This window comes from Mauremys reevesii, linkage group 11, assembly GCF_016161935.1.
Source record: "Mauremys reevesii isolate NIE-2019 linkage group 11, ASM1616193v1, whole genome shotgun sequence".
NCBI classification, from domain to species: domain Eukaryota; kingdom Metazoa; phylum Chordata; order Testudines; family Geoemydidae; genus Mauremys; species Mauremys reevesii.
The window spans coordinates 96,307-113,701 of record NC_052633.1 but is presented as its reverse complement, the minus strand read 5'-3'; the positions used below and the strand labels follow the sequence as shown (position 1 = coordinate 113,701).

The window sequence follows — 17,395 nt, the reverse complement described above, 5'->3', positions numbered from 1 at the left end:
AAGCGCCAAAGCAGCTTCATCAGCAATAAGCCAGACACGTCCGTGGATTTATTTGTTTCTGCAAGTAACAAACACGTTTGTCTTGCCACCTTTAGTTTTCCGTCCATGTCCTGGCTAGACCGTCTCCCCCGAGTTAAGATGGTGACTTGGTTTCTGTGACCCAGCAGGTTTGGATCACACCCCGGCATCATCAGCATTGAACCAGTCTGCCAGATTTATGATGTGTGTGTGTGTGTGTGTCCTCCTGGGAGGGGACCTGGTGGCCATTGCACAAAGGTGTCTGTGGTGCCTGTCTGGGGATTGAGATACACACTGTTCTAGCTGAGTGTGACATACGGTATCAAACCCAGCACGGCCCTGAAACACTGGCGGCTGCTGTCAGCACTAGGTCACCCTGTAAACAGAGGCCTTTTACACAAAGCTGTGGCGGCTAGTTCACAAACACCAACTTTAATAACCTACAGACTAAGTCTTTACTCCACCCCCTGAACTTATTAACCTGGGGTTCCTCCACAGCATGGGGCACAGGCTGCCTGCGGGGATCACCTGGGCATGTCTCACCTCGTCCATTGCAGGGCCGCGGGTGCAGGAGACACCTCGCTCTCTCCTGCTCACTGCCTGGGGCGCACAGTTTAGTCTCCTGAGGCCTGAAATGCTTTGGTCTAACTGAAGTCACTGAGCTCAGCACAGGTATCGGGGTGAAATGTAACAGCCTGTGATAGGCAGGGGGTCAGACTCAATGGCCTCGTCTGGCCTTGAACTCTATCAAATCTGCATTGATCAGACAGTCTCTTCATACACCTAGAGGCTAAAAACAGAACCAAAAAATGGAGTCCAGAAGAGTGCTTGGACACCTCTTCATCAGAGTGCAAACGGCCCGACCACCCTGGCTGCTGGTGCTGTGGGAGTTCACTGGTCCAGGCCAAAGTCCTGCAGCCTCATTCTAATTGTTTCTCTTGTTTTTCAGACCTGACCAAACACCCAGGGAAGTCACTTGTGACCTCCTAGTGGGATGCGATGGAGCCTTTTCTACAGTCAGAAAGCAGTTCATGCGGCAAACATGCTTTAACTACAGCCATGTGTACATTCCTCATGGGTACATGGAGTTGACCATCCCACCTAAGGATGGAGATGTAAGTAGCCACCCTCCATCCCGTGCTTTGCTGTAACGCCCTGGTCCCTGCTACAGTGACCCTTCTAGAAATCGAGAGGGATGGGGCTGGTCCCACCTCTCAGAGCTGTTATTTCAGGCTCCCTGCAGACTCAGGCAGACATCACTGCAATGTTCCTGTTTTCAAGATTATCACAGGCTCCGTAAGAGCTGGTAGAACCAGTTAATCTCAGCTTTAAAACAGGTGGTAGCATAAGGAAATTGTTTGCTAGCCCAGGACTTGCAAACAGTGAGTATTTGGGCTCTGCTCAATGCCTGAGCATCCCTGGGGGGAGACCTTAGGACCCACAGAGGCCCCTCTGCACGCCCTCCTCTCCCACCAGTGCTTGGAATTAGACACAGCTTTCACTGAACTGACAGCTCCTTTCCTTTTGGGGGAGGGCTCCTGCAATCAGTCTCTGGTGCTGAAGGAAAAAGGAAGGAAGTGCTGCCGTGGCTGCGGGAAGCCAGCAGGTGGTGATGTCAGCAGCCAATCTAGGCCACCACTAGGGCGGGGCACTAATGATAGCAAATGGAGGAAGAGTAGGATTGCCAGGTGTCCGGTTTTCGACAGTCGAAAAGGGACCTTGGTGGCTCCAGTCAGCACCACCGACAAGGCTGTTAAAAGTCCCGTCAACGGTGCTGCAGCACTAAGGCAGGCTAGTCTCTACCTGTCCTGGCTCCATGCCGCACCCCGGAAGTGGCCAGCAGGTCCGGCTCCTCGGCGGGGAGGCCACAGGGCTCCATGCGCTGTCCCCACCCTGAGCACTGGTTCTGCACTCCCATTGGCCAGGAACTGCAGCCAATGGGAGCTGGGGGGGCAGTGCCTGCAGGCGAGAGCAGCACATGGAGCCTCCTGCCTTCGCCCCCTTCGCTTAGGAGCCGGAGCTGCTGCTGACTGCTTCTGGGGAGCAGCGCAGTGCCAGGACAGGCAGGGAGCCTGCCTTAGCCCCACTGCACCACTGACCGGGAGCTGCCCGAGATAAGCCTGTGCCCCAACCCCTTACCCCAGCCCTGAGCCTCCCCCAAACCCAGAGTCCCCTCCTGCATCCCAAACCCTTCATTCCCGGCTCCACCCCAGAGCCTCGTCGCCCGGCAGGAGCCGCTCGAGATCCACCTCGCGATTCTCCCGCCGCCGGGACCGCTCGCCGTCCTCACCCCGTCACAGCAGATCCCGCCGCGCTGCCCCGAGGAGCCCGGGAGGGGGTCCCCCCCGCCCCGGCAGAGCCAGCCCTGCTCCGCTCCCCCCACCGGACGTCCCCCCTCCACACCCCCTCCTGCACCCCAGCCTCAACCTGCAGCCCCTTCCCACACTTCGAATCCCTCAGTCCCACCTCCAGCCTGGAGCCCTCTCCTGCACCCCAAACCCCGCATCCGCAGTCCCACCCCCAGCCCAGAGCCTGTACCCCCTCCCACAGGCCAACCCCCTGCCTCAACCCGCAGCCCCTCCCACATTCCAAATCCCTTGGCTCCACCCCCATCCTGAAGCCTCCTCCTGCACCCTGAATCCCTCATCCCCACTCCAGAGCCTGCACCCCCAGTTAGAGCCCGCACCCCAAGCCCCTGCCCCAGCCCCAGTGAAAGTGAGTGAGGGTGGGGGAGAGCGAGCCACCGAGGGAGGGGGAATGTAGTGAGTGGGGGCGGGGCCTCGAGAAGGGCAGAGGAGGGGCCTCGGGGCAGGGGGCGGGGCTAGGGTGTTTGGTTTTGTGTGATTAGAAAGTTGGCAACCCTAAGGAAGAGGCAGGAGTGACTGGGGTGGGGATGACAGGGAAACGACCCAGCTTGCTAAGGCCTTTACCACCTGTGAAATGGTGCCGTTTCCTTCTGCCCTGCCTGCCTCTCTGCAGGGCTGAGCGGTGGGTAACAGGCTTGCTAACGAGACACTGACCCGTCCCTTCCTTTCAGTTTGCCATGGAAGAGAATTACCTTCACATCTGGCCCAGGAACACCTTCATGATGATAGCGCTGCCTAACCTGGTAAGAACCCACCACTGCCAATCCTTTCAGGGCACAGGGACGGCTCCAGGCCTGGCTGCTGCAGAAGCTCTGGGGCCGGGAGGGGACTTGGGGAGACACGCAGACCCTAGCACTGCCATGGTGAGCGGGGTGCACTCTTTAACCCAGAGAGGCCCACAGACTGAATCCGTGCTCTGCCGCTGACGGGGGCCATGATGGGTGGGGAGAGGTCCCTCGTGCCCTCTCCCAGTTGTGCACCACTCCCACATAAAGGCCAACCACAATCTGACCCTCTGTGGAACAGACCAGGAGAGTGCAGACCCTGTGTGAAAGGGCCTGACTCCCGACTGACACAAAGCTGGGCCTGTCGGCAGGGGATAACACACTGCTAGCGAGTGGTCTAGCAATGCATGAGTAGGGGAGGAACAGGTGGAGGTGGAAACGGCAGCCCCACAGAGGCTGGCAGGACACACCTAGCCCGTGCAGATACAGCCCGGATCCTCCCTGCAGCTCATCGGCACTTTAACCCAACTCCTCTTTAGAAACTCCTGATGGCAAATGCCCGCACTGTCAGAGCTCCCCCGGCTGTGCTGCCGCCCTGTGCTGGACCCTCTCACCAACCCTTCTGGTGACCTTGGCCATGGTGCCTGGTCCCAGAACGTGAGGCTGAGACCGGCCATGGGCCGACCTGTGCATGGCTGGAGAAGGCGTATTATGGAACACGATATTAGGTTCAGTTCCCTGACTCCAAGGTAAGGAGGACAGAGACGAGGTCCAAGCTGCCCTCCAGCGGGCTGTATTCAGTATATGGCCTGTGCCCCGCAGAAGGTTAGAGCGCTCCCTCCTGCCCTGAAAAGCTACGACCATGAATGCACATGGGCAGACAGCGAAGTCCAAGCAGCACTTTGCATTTGTACACCTGGTGCAGTGATAAATGTTCTTTGGACAGCTGGGGCTGCTGGGGATTCCAGCCCCAGCACATGGGCCAAGAGACTGCTCCATAACCCGGGTTCAGACAAAGGCAAAGGGCTCGCTCCTGTTCCTTTAAAAGTAATGGCAGTTTGGACACTGACTTTGGCAGGTGCAAGCCAGAACCAGCCCATCCTCCTGGCAGAGGACTTGGCGAGCAAACTGGGCCTTTCCAGTATCCCCCTCGCTGACAGGCCTCCCCCGTCCTGCTGCACAGGACAGCCTCCTCCTCCTGCCAGCCTCACCAGCTGATCCCTGCACTGATACATCCCAGCCCTGAGCTCCACTTCTCCCATTCTTTGCTCTCCCCAACTCCCCTGTAACCAGAAGTGCCCCCCAACCAACTAGCCCCCACTGGGTTTCCCACTGCAATAGAATGTAGAAGCAATACCCACCACCACCTGCCCTACCAAGTCATGGCCATGACCCATCTGTGCTCTAGCTCCTTCTCCCACCTTTCCTCCCTGTCTGCGGCTTGTGTGCACTCGGGGACAGGCCTCTCCTCGGCGCTTGGCACATGCCGAGACCGTTGTGGGCACGATGAGGATACAAACAATCAATGACAACAGCAAGAGGGGAAACGGGGCAGCTCTCGCAGTCCTGCGCCCCTTCCCAAGCTGGGCTGTTTGCCTCCCTCGCTGGGGTCCCCGGCTGAGCTCTGTGCTGCATCTCCAAGTGCGCAGGGCTGGTCTCTTTGACTGTCCCTTTGAACCCACAGGATAAGTCGTTCACCTGCACGCTCTTCATGCCCTTCGAGGATTTTGAACGGCTCACGACAGGCGATCAAGTGCTGGATTTCTTCCAAACCTACTTCCCAGATTCAATTCCCCTCATAGGAGCGTAAGCATTATTTCTGGTGTTCGTTAATTAGCGCACTGCCGTAAAGCAACAGGGATGTGTCGAGCACTCGAGTGCTCACGTGGGGCTGGTGACTTCATGCTCTAGTGCGAAGCAGCAGGGACGCTGCCTCACGTGACACGTACAGGACATTGCAGGCTCTTTAGGAGTGGATCTCTGTATTTCTCTAGACACCAGATATATTGCAGGACGGATGGGTAGGAGAAGAGACCGAAGGCTGATTTGTACTTCCAATGGGCATAACAAGTCGGAAGGTCAGGCTGCCCTTCACCAGGGGATAAGCTGGGCTGTCTGTAGCCATTAGACCACACTCCATTCCTAGAGCCAGAAACAGAACCCAGGAGTTCTGATTCCCAGCAGTCAACTTCAGTCAGCCAGTTACGTAATCCACTGGCATGGGATATACCACATACCCGTCTGGTGACTGGAACACTTTAGGGATACCAGCCTCCTACTGCTAACAGTTAATGCTTTAGCTCAACAGTAGAGGTCGGAGCTCTGGATCTGAAGGCCCTGGGTGACAACGCATGTGAGGGCCATTTGGTTGCACGTGACTGAATGTCTGCTTTGTCCATTTTTCTTTATTGAAAACCTAGACTGTCACTGTCCCAGCCTGGCCCATTACTGCAGTGTAGGACCATCAGTCTGTAGCAAGCAGATCCAGCTACAAGGTCCCATGTGCTTCCAAGGTAGCTGGATCTGGGCAGAGTCTAGTCCCCATTCCCAGCTCTGGGTCCATAACATACAATTCCAGGCTCTGATCTCTTTTCTGAGCCCATCCTTGAGAGATGGGACTCTGGGTTCCAGCCACTCCAGCCTCTGGAACCAGTGCCTCAGATCTCTTGAGTCCCCCAGAGCTCCACCTACCTGTGGTCACTCTGGCTTCTAGCTTAACTCCTTCAGGGACAACATAGTCCTTGTTGCCAAGAAGGCTAATGGCATTTTGGACTGTATAAGTAGGAGCATTGCCAGCAGATTGAGGGACATTATCATTCCCCTCTATTTGGCATTGGTGAGGCCTCATCTGGAGTACTGTGTCCAGTTTTGGGCCCCACCCTACAAGAAGGATGTGGAAAAATTGGAAAGAGTCCAGCGGAGGGCAACAAAGATGATTAGGGGGCTGGAATACATGACTCCTGAGGAGAGGCTGAGGGAACTGGGATTATTTAGTCTGCAGAAGAGAAGAATATGGGGGGATTTGATAGCTGCTTTCAGCTAACTGAAAGGGGGTTCCAAAGAGGATGGATCTAGGCTGTTCTCAGTGGTAGCACTGACAGAACAAGGAGTAATGGTCTCAAGTTGCAGTGGGGGAGGTCTAGGTTGGATATTAGGAAAAACTTTTTCACTAGGAGGGTGGTGAAGCACCTGAATGGGTTACCTAGGGAGGTGGTGGAATCTCCATCCTTAGAGATTTTTAAGGTCAGGCTCGACAAAGCCCTGGCTGGGATGATTTAGTTGGGGATTGGTCCTGCTTTGAGCAGGGGGTTGGACTAGATGACCTCCTGAGGTCCCTCCAACCGTGATATTCTATGATTCTGTTGGAGGAAAGCAAGGAACAGGACTTAGCCAAGGACTGTCTTAACCACAGTCATTTTACTCATAAGCACTAATGAGTTACAGGTCTCCAGAAAATAAAAGTGCTGAGGTACTCCAGACTGATCTCACCTCTCCTGTGAGACTGAGGTTTCTCCATATTTCAGGCTAGGCAGAGTTCCTCCTCTCCTGTGTCTCTGCTTCCAGGTGGTGGTGGTTGGCAGCACCCCACTCTTAAACAGAGTCTTTCGCTTTTTAACCATGTGCTCAGCAGGAAGGTTCCAGCCCCCTCCCCAGTTAGGTTTGCCCCATTGATCCATGGGGGTGAGCCAGTAGTTGAGAGCCAGTCAAGCTTATAACCCCAGATTGTTGTCTTAGTGACTTTTCTGTGAAACTCCTTTTCTGGAATGCTGCCTTGGGCAAGTTCAGACGTATTCAGCACACAATACCAAGTGGAGAACACAATACATATGGAGATACCAACTCTGTCACAATTACATAAAAAACCCACCAATGTCCAAAGAACGTTGCAAAGTGAAGCTCTCCGAAGGCAGGAAATGCCAGAATTAAGGTTGCTGAGCCACCTTAATTCATCCCCCTTGTGCATGTGCATTATTACATAATCACATACTGGTTTGCAACAAGACCTTTGCTTTGTTCAGTGCCCAAGGATGGACCTGCTCAGGACTGAATCAGGGCTGTGCAGTGAAGGAGGCTGGTGTCTGTAGGACCCTGTCTCATTTGTTGCAGAAGTTGGAAGATGTGCAGTGAATAAGTCAGGGATTGCCAGAGGAGAAGGGACAGTCTTATGGTTAAGACAACTGGCTTCCATCCCTGCCGCTGCCACAGAATTTCTGCGTGATGCTGGGAAACCAACCTTGTCACCAGTGGCCACTAACTGCGTGCTCCCCATTGGCTCGGTGGCTAGTTTGACCCCCTGAGGGCTGATTATCAGATGTGTCATTTTTAAATACCGCTGCGCTGGTCCTGACATGGCCGTGTTGCTAGCAGAACAATGAAATATGTGAAACTTGTCGCTGACTCCAATATCCCCTAACCAGGCCCAAGTCTGTGGGTTGTGAGCATCTTTGCTGCCACCTACAGACCAGTCTCCAACATTACACAACTGCCTTCCCTAGAGACTAGTGGGAGAGCGAGTTACTTCATCAGAGCACATTTTCCACACTGGCCACTCGTTTTTCTCCCGCGATGGCGGGGAGTCACTCAGGTTCCCTGGTGACAAGTGGCACAGGAAAGCTCCTCAGAGAGAGGGAATGACTATTTCTGTATTCAGAGCCAGGGGCACTAGTGCACCGGGAACGAGGCAGAAACAACACACTGAAGAACCAGAGTAAAACAAAGCATTGAATTGCTGCCTCACTTCCTGAGCCGGGTCTGCCCTGAGCACTGAATGAGGCAGGGCCCCGTGGGAAAGGCCCACAGAGAGTCCGCACAGCATAAGATTCCCGACTTGCCCTCTGCACCATCCACTCCACTCAGCTCAGAGCAGAAAGGGCGTTACGGGTTCCAGCTGACCATAGGGTCCCGTTAGCTGGTGCAAGCTAGAGCCGCCTGCTGGGGCGGGTGTGTCGTAAGAATCAGGGAAGCCGTAACCAGGCCAGATTCTCTCCTGCAGAATCAGAACTGGCTCCTTATCTACCCATTGTGCCTACCCGGCCCTGTGGAAGAGTCGACTCCTGGCTGGGGCACCCCCTTGTGGCTGAGCGTGGGGTAGCAGCTCTTTCCTCTCTAGCACCCTGGCCCTGCAGTGGTCTGCCCCTCCTCGTGACTGGGTGTCCAGCCAGGTCATGTTTTATTTCCACCCCGTCCGTTCAGGGTAACAGAAAGTCCAACACCCTGGCATCAGGTTTTAGAACTGCAGGGACTGGAGCCAGGCCCCAAACACCTCGTCCCAGGGCTTTAAAAAGTCCCTCTCCCCTTGTATCGGGGATTTTCTTGCCACCTTCCCTGGTGGCTGGTAGAGGAACCCAGGTCCCCCCCTTCCCCTTGGGCTTCCAGCCTAGGAACCCTGCAGAGCAGGCACTGCCCGTCTCCTCAGACCCATCCCCTGTGTCCTCCCTGGGCCTCTTCCTACTCAGTGCCGGGTTTAAAATGGTGCCAGTGGCTCCATGGAGCCGGGCCCCGGGCTGCTCCCCTTGCATTGTGCCCCCAGCCCACCGCTTGCTTCTCTCGGCCTGCCCGCCGGCTGGTCCAGGGCTCCTGTCTGCCCCCTGGCCCACTCCCCTGCTCCTCTCTGCCCCCCGGGCCCCACTCCCCTGCTCCTCTCTGCCCCCCGGGCCCCACTCCCCTGCTCCTCTCTGCCCCCGGGCCCCACTCCCCTGCTCCTCTCTGCCCCCGGGCCCCACTCCCCTGCTCCTCTCTGCCCCCGGGCCCCACTCCCCTGCTCCACGCTGCCCCCCGGGCCCCACTCCCCTGCTCCTCTCTGCCCCCCGGGCCCCACTCCCCTGCTCCTCTCTGCCCCCCGGGTCCCACTCCCCTGCTCCTCTCTGCCCCCCTGAGGGGAAGGGACATGCTGGCAGCACAGGGCCGGGCAGGCCACTGTGTGTCTGGCAACGGCCGGTGTGTAAATAGTGCCCTCGCGCTGGGCTGGGCAGGGCCGCCCCTGCCATGCCAGGCCCCATTGCCTCTGGCTGGCCCCTCGCGCCGGGGACTGACCTCCCCGCGCCATGCACCACTGCCTCCGTGGGGGCTCATAAATATGTTTGGTGCTGGGCCTATAAAAGGTTTATCTGGCCCTGCTTCCTACCAGACCCCGTCAGCAGCCCTTCCCAGGCCCATTGTGTCCCTGTGCTCCTCTCAGGCTCCCTGAGCTTTGGGACTGCACCCCTCCCTCCCGGCCACAACTCACCATCCTCCAGCACATCCCAAACCTCAACCCTTTGGCCCTTCCTGGGCCGGAGCCTCGTCAGTCCTGCCCAGATTCTCTGCTCCTTTGCAGGCCTGGCCTCCACCTGAAACTTGGCTGGCCCGGCTCCGTCCCTCCGGGGAAACCTCCCCCCGAGAGGTAACTCTGAGCAGGCACCGCTGGGTTGGCAGAGAATCAGCCTAGCGCCTGCCTCTCACAGGAGGGGATTTACCACAGCGACAGAACACCCCTCCCATGGCTGTAGCGAGCGTCTGCACCACAGCACATCATGTAGCCATCCCCTCAGGGGCAGGCCTGCCCAGCCGCCTCCCTCCAGGGGCTCTGTCTGGCCTTGTATGGAAATCAGCCTCCTTTCCAGGTGGTCCTGCTGACTGACCTACTTAACACCCCTCTAGGGGCCAAGGGCTAGGTTAGCTCCATGAAATGACCGTTACATTCTGCGGCATGCGGCTGCTTAATCGCCTGGTTTGAAGTTAATGATCTAGCTATTCAGGTTTCCCACAACTTTCAGCACAAGTACCCCAGGGTAGAGGTTTGATTTCACATCCTGGCACATTATGTATTACATTGATGACTGATTCACTCGTCTCCAATGATGACATCACACACTTCATGCAAACTGTCTGTTGTTTTGGCTGCAGGCAGGAGCTGCAGCGTGATTACTTTTTGCTGCCACCCCAGGCCATGATCTCTGTGAAGTGCTCTTCATACCACATCGCCTCCCGGTGTGTGCTGATGGGAGACGCCGCCCACGCCGTGGTACCATTCTATGGACAAGGCATGAACGCTGTGAGTTTGCAGTTCCTAATGTCCTGCATCATTTGTGACCAAAACACCATTGCTTTTGAGTTCAGACATTTAGCTCCAGTTGGTTCCATTGGCTTGCACAATTGATTGGCTGGCCCGGGGTTTTGCCGGGTTTGAGGCTTGGAGGAGGAGGGGGAGTTGGCTGAGTCTGGATTCACACAAGACTGAGATTCCCTGATAGGCTGAAGGGACCTTTCTGAAGTGGGTTGGTTCTTTCAGCTCCCTGTAGAGTCACACAAGCCTTTAGAGGAAGGCACCTGTATGTTCAGCTGCTGCTGGATGTCCGGATAGCGGTGTAGGGAAATGCATTTGATCATGCATGCTCAGGCCAGAAGGCTACGTCTTCCCTTTTCAGATAGACTGTCACAGTGCAGGGCAACTGCACCTGAATTTCCCTCTCTGAGCCAGCCAGTGCAGCCACTCTTAGACATCTGCTGTTGCCTCTCTTGCATGGAGACTCCTGTCTCTCTCCCTCCTGAACAGGGTATTTCCAGGTTGTCTGCTTCCTGCCTGCACTGTGAATTCCCCTTACTTTTCTCCTCGGAGGTGGTAATCAGTGTAATGGCCCCAGTTCAGTTACTGCGCAGCTCTTTCTAAGCAAGCACATTTATTCTTAAGGTAAAAGCATTACAGAGAAAATATGTTAAAACAATAGAAGCCCCTACACACATGGTAATAAGTCAACCAGAGAGCACCCCCTGACTCCAACAAAGGCTCTGGATGGTGAACAGTCCTTACTGCCTCCCCGGGGGTTTTCCTGTGGTTACAAGTTCATAGTGCCTTTTGCTCAGAACCGGAACACCCAGTTTTATGGGGCAGAAGTCCTTCCTACCCTTCCCCAAGGACTGGGACTTGTCTGTTTGCACGGAAGAATCCCATGCACTGCTACAGGCTGGGGACCAACTGGCTAAGCAGCAGTTCTGCAGAAAAGGACCTGGGGATTACAGTGGATGAGAAGCTGGATATGAGTCAGCAGTGTGCCCTTGTTGCCAAGAAGGCTAACGGCATTGTGGGCTGTATACGTAGGGGCATTGCCAGCAGATCGAGGGAAGTGATTATTCCTCTCTATTCGGCTCTGGTGAGGCCAGATCTGGAGTATTACATCAAGTTTTGGGCCCCCGCTACAGAAAGGATGTGGACATATTGGAGAGAGCCCAGCGGAGGGCAACAGAAATGATTAGGGGCCTGGGGCACATGATTTACAAGGAGATGCTGAGGGAACTGGGCTTATTTAGTCTGCGGAAGAGAAGAGTGATGGGGGATTTGATAGCTGCTTTCAACTACCTGAAGGGGGTTCCAAAGAGGATGGATCTAGACTGTTCTCAGTGGTACCTGATGACAGAACAAGGAGCAATGGTATCAAGTTGCAGTGGGGGAGGTTTAGGTTGGATATTAGGAAAACCTTTTTCACTAGGAGGGTGGTGAAGCACTGGAATGGGTTACCTAGGGAGGTGGTGGAATCTCCTTCCTTAGAGGTTTTTAAGGTCAGGCTTGACAAAGCCCTGGCTGGGATGATTTAGTTGGGGTTGGTCCTGATTTGAGCAGGGGGTTGGACTAGATGACCTCCTGAGTCCCTTCCAACTCTGATATTCTATGATTCTATGATTGTATGATCAGAGTTAGTTTTAACTCGGGCTATTTAATTGAAAGTCCTTTCTCTGCCTGTTGGTCCCTGGAGAATCCAGTCTGAACCAGTCTATGTGAGTCTCTCTCCAGGCTGTGGGAGCTCTGTGGAGGTTTGACAACCCAAATGAATTTTCCTAACCCCACCCCCTCACAGTTCTTAGTCCAGGGAGGGGTGTGGTCCACCGCCCCCAGAGAATTACATACAATTTCTGGCCCACAATGGTATATAAACTTCATTCAATAAAGTTGAACTTCATTCAGCACAGTTTGTCCTGCACAGGAGTTGCCATCTGTCACATGCCTGCATTGCACTGCTCCAGCCTGGGTCCCCGGGGGTTATGGCTATGCGCTGAGGTCCCTTGGGAGCTGCAGGTGGAGCAAAGAGGAGCTGCTTTTGTGCTCAGGGATGTTGCATTTTTGACTGGGTCTGCCCCACAATTGTGTGCCCCCCCCCCAGTAAGGGACTTCTGTCCACCAAGAACACACCCCTAACCGAGCGCTGAGCGGAGGCGATAATGGGCTGATGCTTTAGACCTTCCCCCAAGTTATCTTGCTGTGTGTGGGTGGGCGTAGGAGGGAGGGAAGGGAATCTTTAGGTCCCATCCTACCCCTCCCCTGCTTCTCCTGCTGCGGCAATGGAGCCCAGTGTTCATGCAGGTGTCTGTACACACTGCATTTATGCAAGCAAGGGTTGGTCAAATAAGCGGGAGCCACGAGGCTGCGGGATCCTTCCCAGCCCACTCTCCCCAGCTCTCTCTGTGCCTTGCCCCAGGTCTTCAACCTTCTCTTGGTTCTTCTCCCTCCCCGGGCCAAAGGAAGGGGAGCGGGCGCGGTTACTGTGGCTGGATTCCCTCCAGGAGGGCAGGACTGGGTCTCTTCCTCCAAAAAGTCTTAGGGAGGATTTTCTTGACCGCTCTTTCCTGCCCAAGGTGTAGGGGATGCATCAGCTCGTCCCCACTGGTCCTGCACCTCCCTGCACTGGCATCAACCTCCTTCGGAGCCAGGCTCGTCCCTCCTCCTCTGAGAAAGGGCGGGGCCAGCCAGAGAGCAGGTTCAGCGCCCCCTGCTGCTGCCCCCAGGCCATTAAGGGAACCTCTACACAGCCAGCTCTCCACCTCCCCTCGAAACTGCGCCATGCGTCTCAGAGCCCAGGCTAAGCAACTCAGGCTCGCGAGGCTCGCCCTGGGGGCTAGAAAGAACAGTGTAGACCTCTGGCCTCGGGGTGGGGCCCGGGCTCTGATATTGGGTGAGGGGGGCGGGTTTCAGGCCCTGGGCTCCAGCCCAGGCCCACACATCTACACTGCTATTTTTAACCCTGCAGCGCAAGCCCCGTGAGCCTAAGTCAGTAGACCAGGCTCTGAGACTCACTGCCGTGGGGTTGTTTTTTGCTGTGTAGACGTACCCTGAGCAGCCACTAAACCTGTTCAGCCAGGGCAGCAGATCTAGCCCAGGCCAGTGCTCCTGCCGGCCCCCTGCGTGCCAACCCCAGCTTAGGAGCAATGAGGCTTTTGCTGCCAGCTCTTTTCCCTTTATTGTGTCTTCCAGGGATTTGAAGACTGCCTGGTCTTCGATGAGTTAATGGACCAGTTCCACAATGATCTCAGTGAGTAAATCTCTGGGCATGGAAAGCAGACCTGGCTGGGAACTCCGGGCAGTTTCATCTGACATCAGTCACCAAATGGGGGCTCCTGAGCTACCCAGGAGATCGGGGAGACACTTACTGTGAGGGACAGTCAGGAATGAGTGTGTCCCGGGGTATCTAATTATCCCCAGGAAGGGGCACATGGCACTAGATGTGCCAAAGCCCTCCCGCCCCCCTTCAGCCGTCCCCAGGCTCCTCTCTCACTCCTATCGCCCCTTCCCCTTGCCCCGGTGGGCTGGCAGCAGCACGCCTTCCTTGGAGCCACTCTGCGTTCCCTGCTGACACCGACGTGCCCCATATCCCATGCGTGGCCTGTTGGATGGTGCAGGAAGCAAGTCAAGAGAGGCAGGACAAGAAGACAGGCTAGGGGACGGGGCGCCAAGGCCAGACAAGGCTCACTGCAGAGAGAAGAGCTTGGTGCCAGCCCTGGGACCCAGCAGCCTCCCCACCACCAGCACAGCACTGCAGCAGCTGCCCGTTAGCCTTTGGGAACTGCACGGTGCTCGCAGCTGGGGATGAGCCAGTGCCCACAGGATCTGCAGAGCCTGGGGTGGATCCAGCTGGTGGGTTGCAGTCCCAGAAGCTAACCTCCTTTGGCTGGCGTTTGGTCTAGCCACCTCCTGAGAGGCCGGCTCAGTCGAGCGATGGGCACTCGTGCCGCGTGCCCTGGGGAGAAGTGGATGCACCATGGAACGCCCCACTCCTTGGCTTGCAACACGGCATGCTCCCTCCAATAGGAGGAGCAGGGAGAAGCACCAGGACAGAAGGCAGAGCCAGGGAGCAGACTGGAGCCTAACTGGTCTGGAACTGATCCCTCTTCCCCAGGTGCCTGCCTGCCCGAGTTCTCCCGGCTGCGAGTGCCCGACGATCATGCTGTTTCCGATCTAGCCATGTACAACTACATCGAGGTAAGACAGCAGAGCAGTGCTGCGCGTGCAGACGCTCTACGCGAGGTGCGCGCGAGCAGTCCTGGGCTCAGGCAAAGTCCGGGGGGGAAGAAGAAAGGGAGCAGCAGCAGCTGAGCTGTTTTTGTAACCTGGCCGTTGTGCTGAAATGTGTGTGTGCACATGCAGGGCCGGATTTACACCTTACGCACCCCTAGGCACAGCATCTTCAGCGCCCCCCCACCGACAGCTGACCTTGTGTTTTCTGTAAAAAATGAAACTTTTAACTCTTAGGCGCCCTAGAACGCCAGCGCCCCTAGGCACGTGCCTATTGTGCCTCATTGGAAATCCGGCCCTGCGCACGTGCTGTTTTAAGTGGCAGGTCGGCTGTGCCCTTATCGTGGTCAGAGAGATGTCCCGGGTCTGTGTTTTGTTGCAGTGACATGGTTCTGATATTGTCCTCTGCCCCACAGACTTAGAGCTGGGGGAGGGGGAAATAAGACTTGACATCTGAGAACTCCCAGCAGGAAACCCCCTTGCCCCCCATTCTCTTACAGGCTGCACACACGCACACCCCGGAGCCCTTGACCAGTGCCTGACTTCCCAGCACCTTTGCTGAAGTGAACAGAAAGGATTTCCAAGCCCAGCTAAGAGCAGCCTTTTCCCAGCTGTGCAGGAAGGGGCTGGTAGAGGTGCAGGCTTTGGGTCATGCCCAGGACTCGAAGCTTGGCTACAGGAGGCAGCCGTCCCCTCCTCGCTCTACAACTGCATATTACCTGACCAGGAGGGCAAATCCCCCCCCACACACACACACTGCGAGGGCCTGAGGGCAGGATTGGAGAGGCAGGGGTGTGATCAGTTACTGTCCAGCAGCCACACACACAAATTGGAGTTACTCCCTTATGCCACTTTCTGAGTGTCTGGCTGCACAAGTGCCACAAATGGTCACACCTTTCGTTCAATCAGTGCGTGGCCTGTGTGGAGACCAGCCCTGCTAACTAATGTAAATAGACATCAAATGTGCTGCTCTGAGTTCCCAGCGCCTCCTTTGACTCTGTTCTCTGGATTCCTGTGGCACCCGGATGTCCCAGTCCAGAGCCTGATCTGGTTGTGCCCAGTGCTGTACGCACCCAGAGGGACAGGCCCTGCTCTGAAGAGCTTGCAGGCTACGGGCGAGGCACCAGGGGCAAGTTCTGCCAGTCGAAGCTAAGATGTGAATGTAAAGCACGCTAGCGGTACCGGTCCAATCCCCCTCCCACAGGGGGACACTTCTATTCTTGTACAGAAGGGGCTTTTTTCAGTTTAAATGATGTCTCTTTGGAAGGGGGTTAAGCTAAATAAATAAATAAATAAAAAGACACCTTTATTCTGGCCTAAGGAGTCCTCACTGGAGGAGGTGGTGGAGGGTTTATACTGGGGTAACTATAATTATACTGGTCTAACTGGTAAAACGTTCCTGTGTAGACAAGATAGACACAGGCTGGGAGGGGGTTTGTCCACCGTCACCCAGCTCTCCTGACTCCCACTCCAGTGCGCTACCCACTGGGCCATGCTGCTTCTATTGCTGTACATTGTTTTGGCCTCATGATTTGTCAGTCACTTCGCCCCATCTCGTATCTGTTTGTGGCAGAGCACAGCGAGACTTTGGCCTAAGTGTGCCTTTAAACTGACCCCTGTGCAAACTGCTAATACAGTGGGAGACTGCTCCAGGCAGTGACTGCCAGGACATGTCTAGGCTACATGGTTAACCTGGCTTCTTGCCTTAAACCCAGCTGTGCCACTCTGCACAGAGAGCACGTCTTGCCTCTGACCTGGGTTGGGAGGTGGTTCCCCCCAGCTACCCGGCCTGGCTGAGGGCAGTGGCTTAGAGCCCAGTGCTGCTTTAACTGGGGCTAGAACCCACCACTTCGCAGCGAGGACACCGGCTAAATCACTCGAGTGCTGCTGGGCTCCCAGGCCTTCCCACAAGCCCCCCACAGCACAGACAAGATTTTCTGCAGTTGCCAGGGAAAGACTCCTCGGGTGTCTCAGTGCAAAGACACATGGGATATGCCCTCAGGCACCCACAGGCGGGTGCAGAAATGGTGAGGCCACAGGACCCCGAGTCAGGCTTTCCTGTGGGGATGCTCATGCCCAGGCTCGGCTAGCCAGGGTGCTCAGACCTGGACAGTGTGGTCCTAGCCTTAGTGGTAGGAAGTGAGAGGTCTGAGTGGCTGAAGAGGATGAGAGCAAGTAGCCACAGCATGGGGGTAAAAATCCCCACAGGCACCACCTGTTAAACTCTGCGCTTTGTTCCAGATGCGCGCACATGTTAATTCCAAGTGGTTCATCTTCCGCAAGTACGTGGACAACTTTCTTCACTGGCTCATGCCCTCCACCATTATCCCATTATACACAATGGTAAGGCCTTCTTCTCTGTCCCCTCCCTTCCCCCCCGGCTTAGTCTCTGCTCACCCCGAAGGGCTGACACCTTTGCACTCTGGCGCAGGTCACGTTCACCAGAATACGCTACCACGAGGCGCGGCGGCGCTGGGAATGGCAGAACAAGGTGAGTGGGAATTGGAGCCGATTTTCACTGACCCAGATGTTCAGAGCATCTCATGCCCTCCCCCTTTGCCCTCCGCTCGCCCTTGGCTCGAGACACCCCTGGCTGTGAATCTGCATTGCCAGAGCCAAAACTGAGTAAGTAGGGGCCGGGGGCTCAGCGCTTCCCGAGAGAGCAGCAGGGTGGAGCTCCCGTCTCAGCGGGCTATTCCCCCAGCCCCAGGCTGCGGATTGGTCATTTCCCAGAGCCCTAATCAGGGAGCTGTGCCACTCTTCACAGAGAGCACGTCTTGCCCCAGGTTCCTGCAAGGAGCCAGGTTCAGCCCCATTCCAGCTCTGCTCCCTGCAGTGTCTCCCCACGGCTCAGCGTCGCACATTTGTACTGGGTGCATCGTGTCCCCCACCAGTAACTAGTGCACTAGGGGGTAACAGTCAGCTACTGCTGCTGACTAATGGAGCTGCTCCTTTAGCTCAGCTGGTCTGTGCTAGTGGTGTTGAAAGTCCTGGTGACAATGGGGGAGGGGTTATTACACTAGCAA

At 56.0% G+C, this 17,395-nt stretch overlaps 1 protein-coding gene across 2 annotated transcripts in view; it reads left to right on the top strand.

Moving 5' to 3' along the window:
* KMO (kynurenine 3-monooxygenase) overlaps positions 1-17,395 on the top strand; it is a 52,515-nt gene that overhangs the window by 32,543 nt on the left and 2,577 nt on the right. For both annotated transcript variants that reach the window (XM_039495315.1, XM_039495314.1), the window contains exons 7-14: positions 968-1,133; positions 3,056-3,127; positions 4,794-4,915; positions 9,995-10,142; positions 13,332-13,389; positions 14,254-14,336; positions 16,611-16,712; positions 16,801-16,860. In XM_039495315.1, coding sequence (XP_039351249.1) covers positions 968-1,133; positions 3,056-3,127; positions 4,794-4,915; positions 9,995-10,142; positions 13,332-13,389; positions 14,254-14,336; positions 16,611-16,712; positions 16,801-16,860 — 811 coding nt within the window. The remainder of the gene's footprint in view (positions 1-967; positions 1,134-3,055; positions 3,128-4,793; positions 4,916-9,994; positions 10,143-13,331; positions 13,390-14,253; positions 14,337-16,610; positions 16,713-16,800; positions 16,861-17,395) is intronic.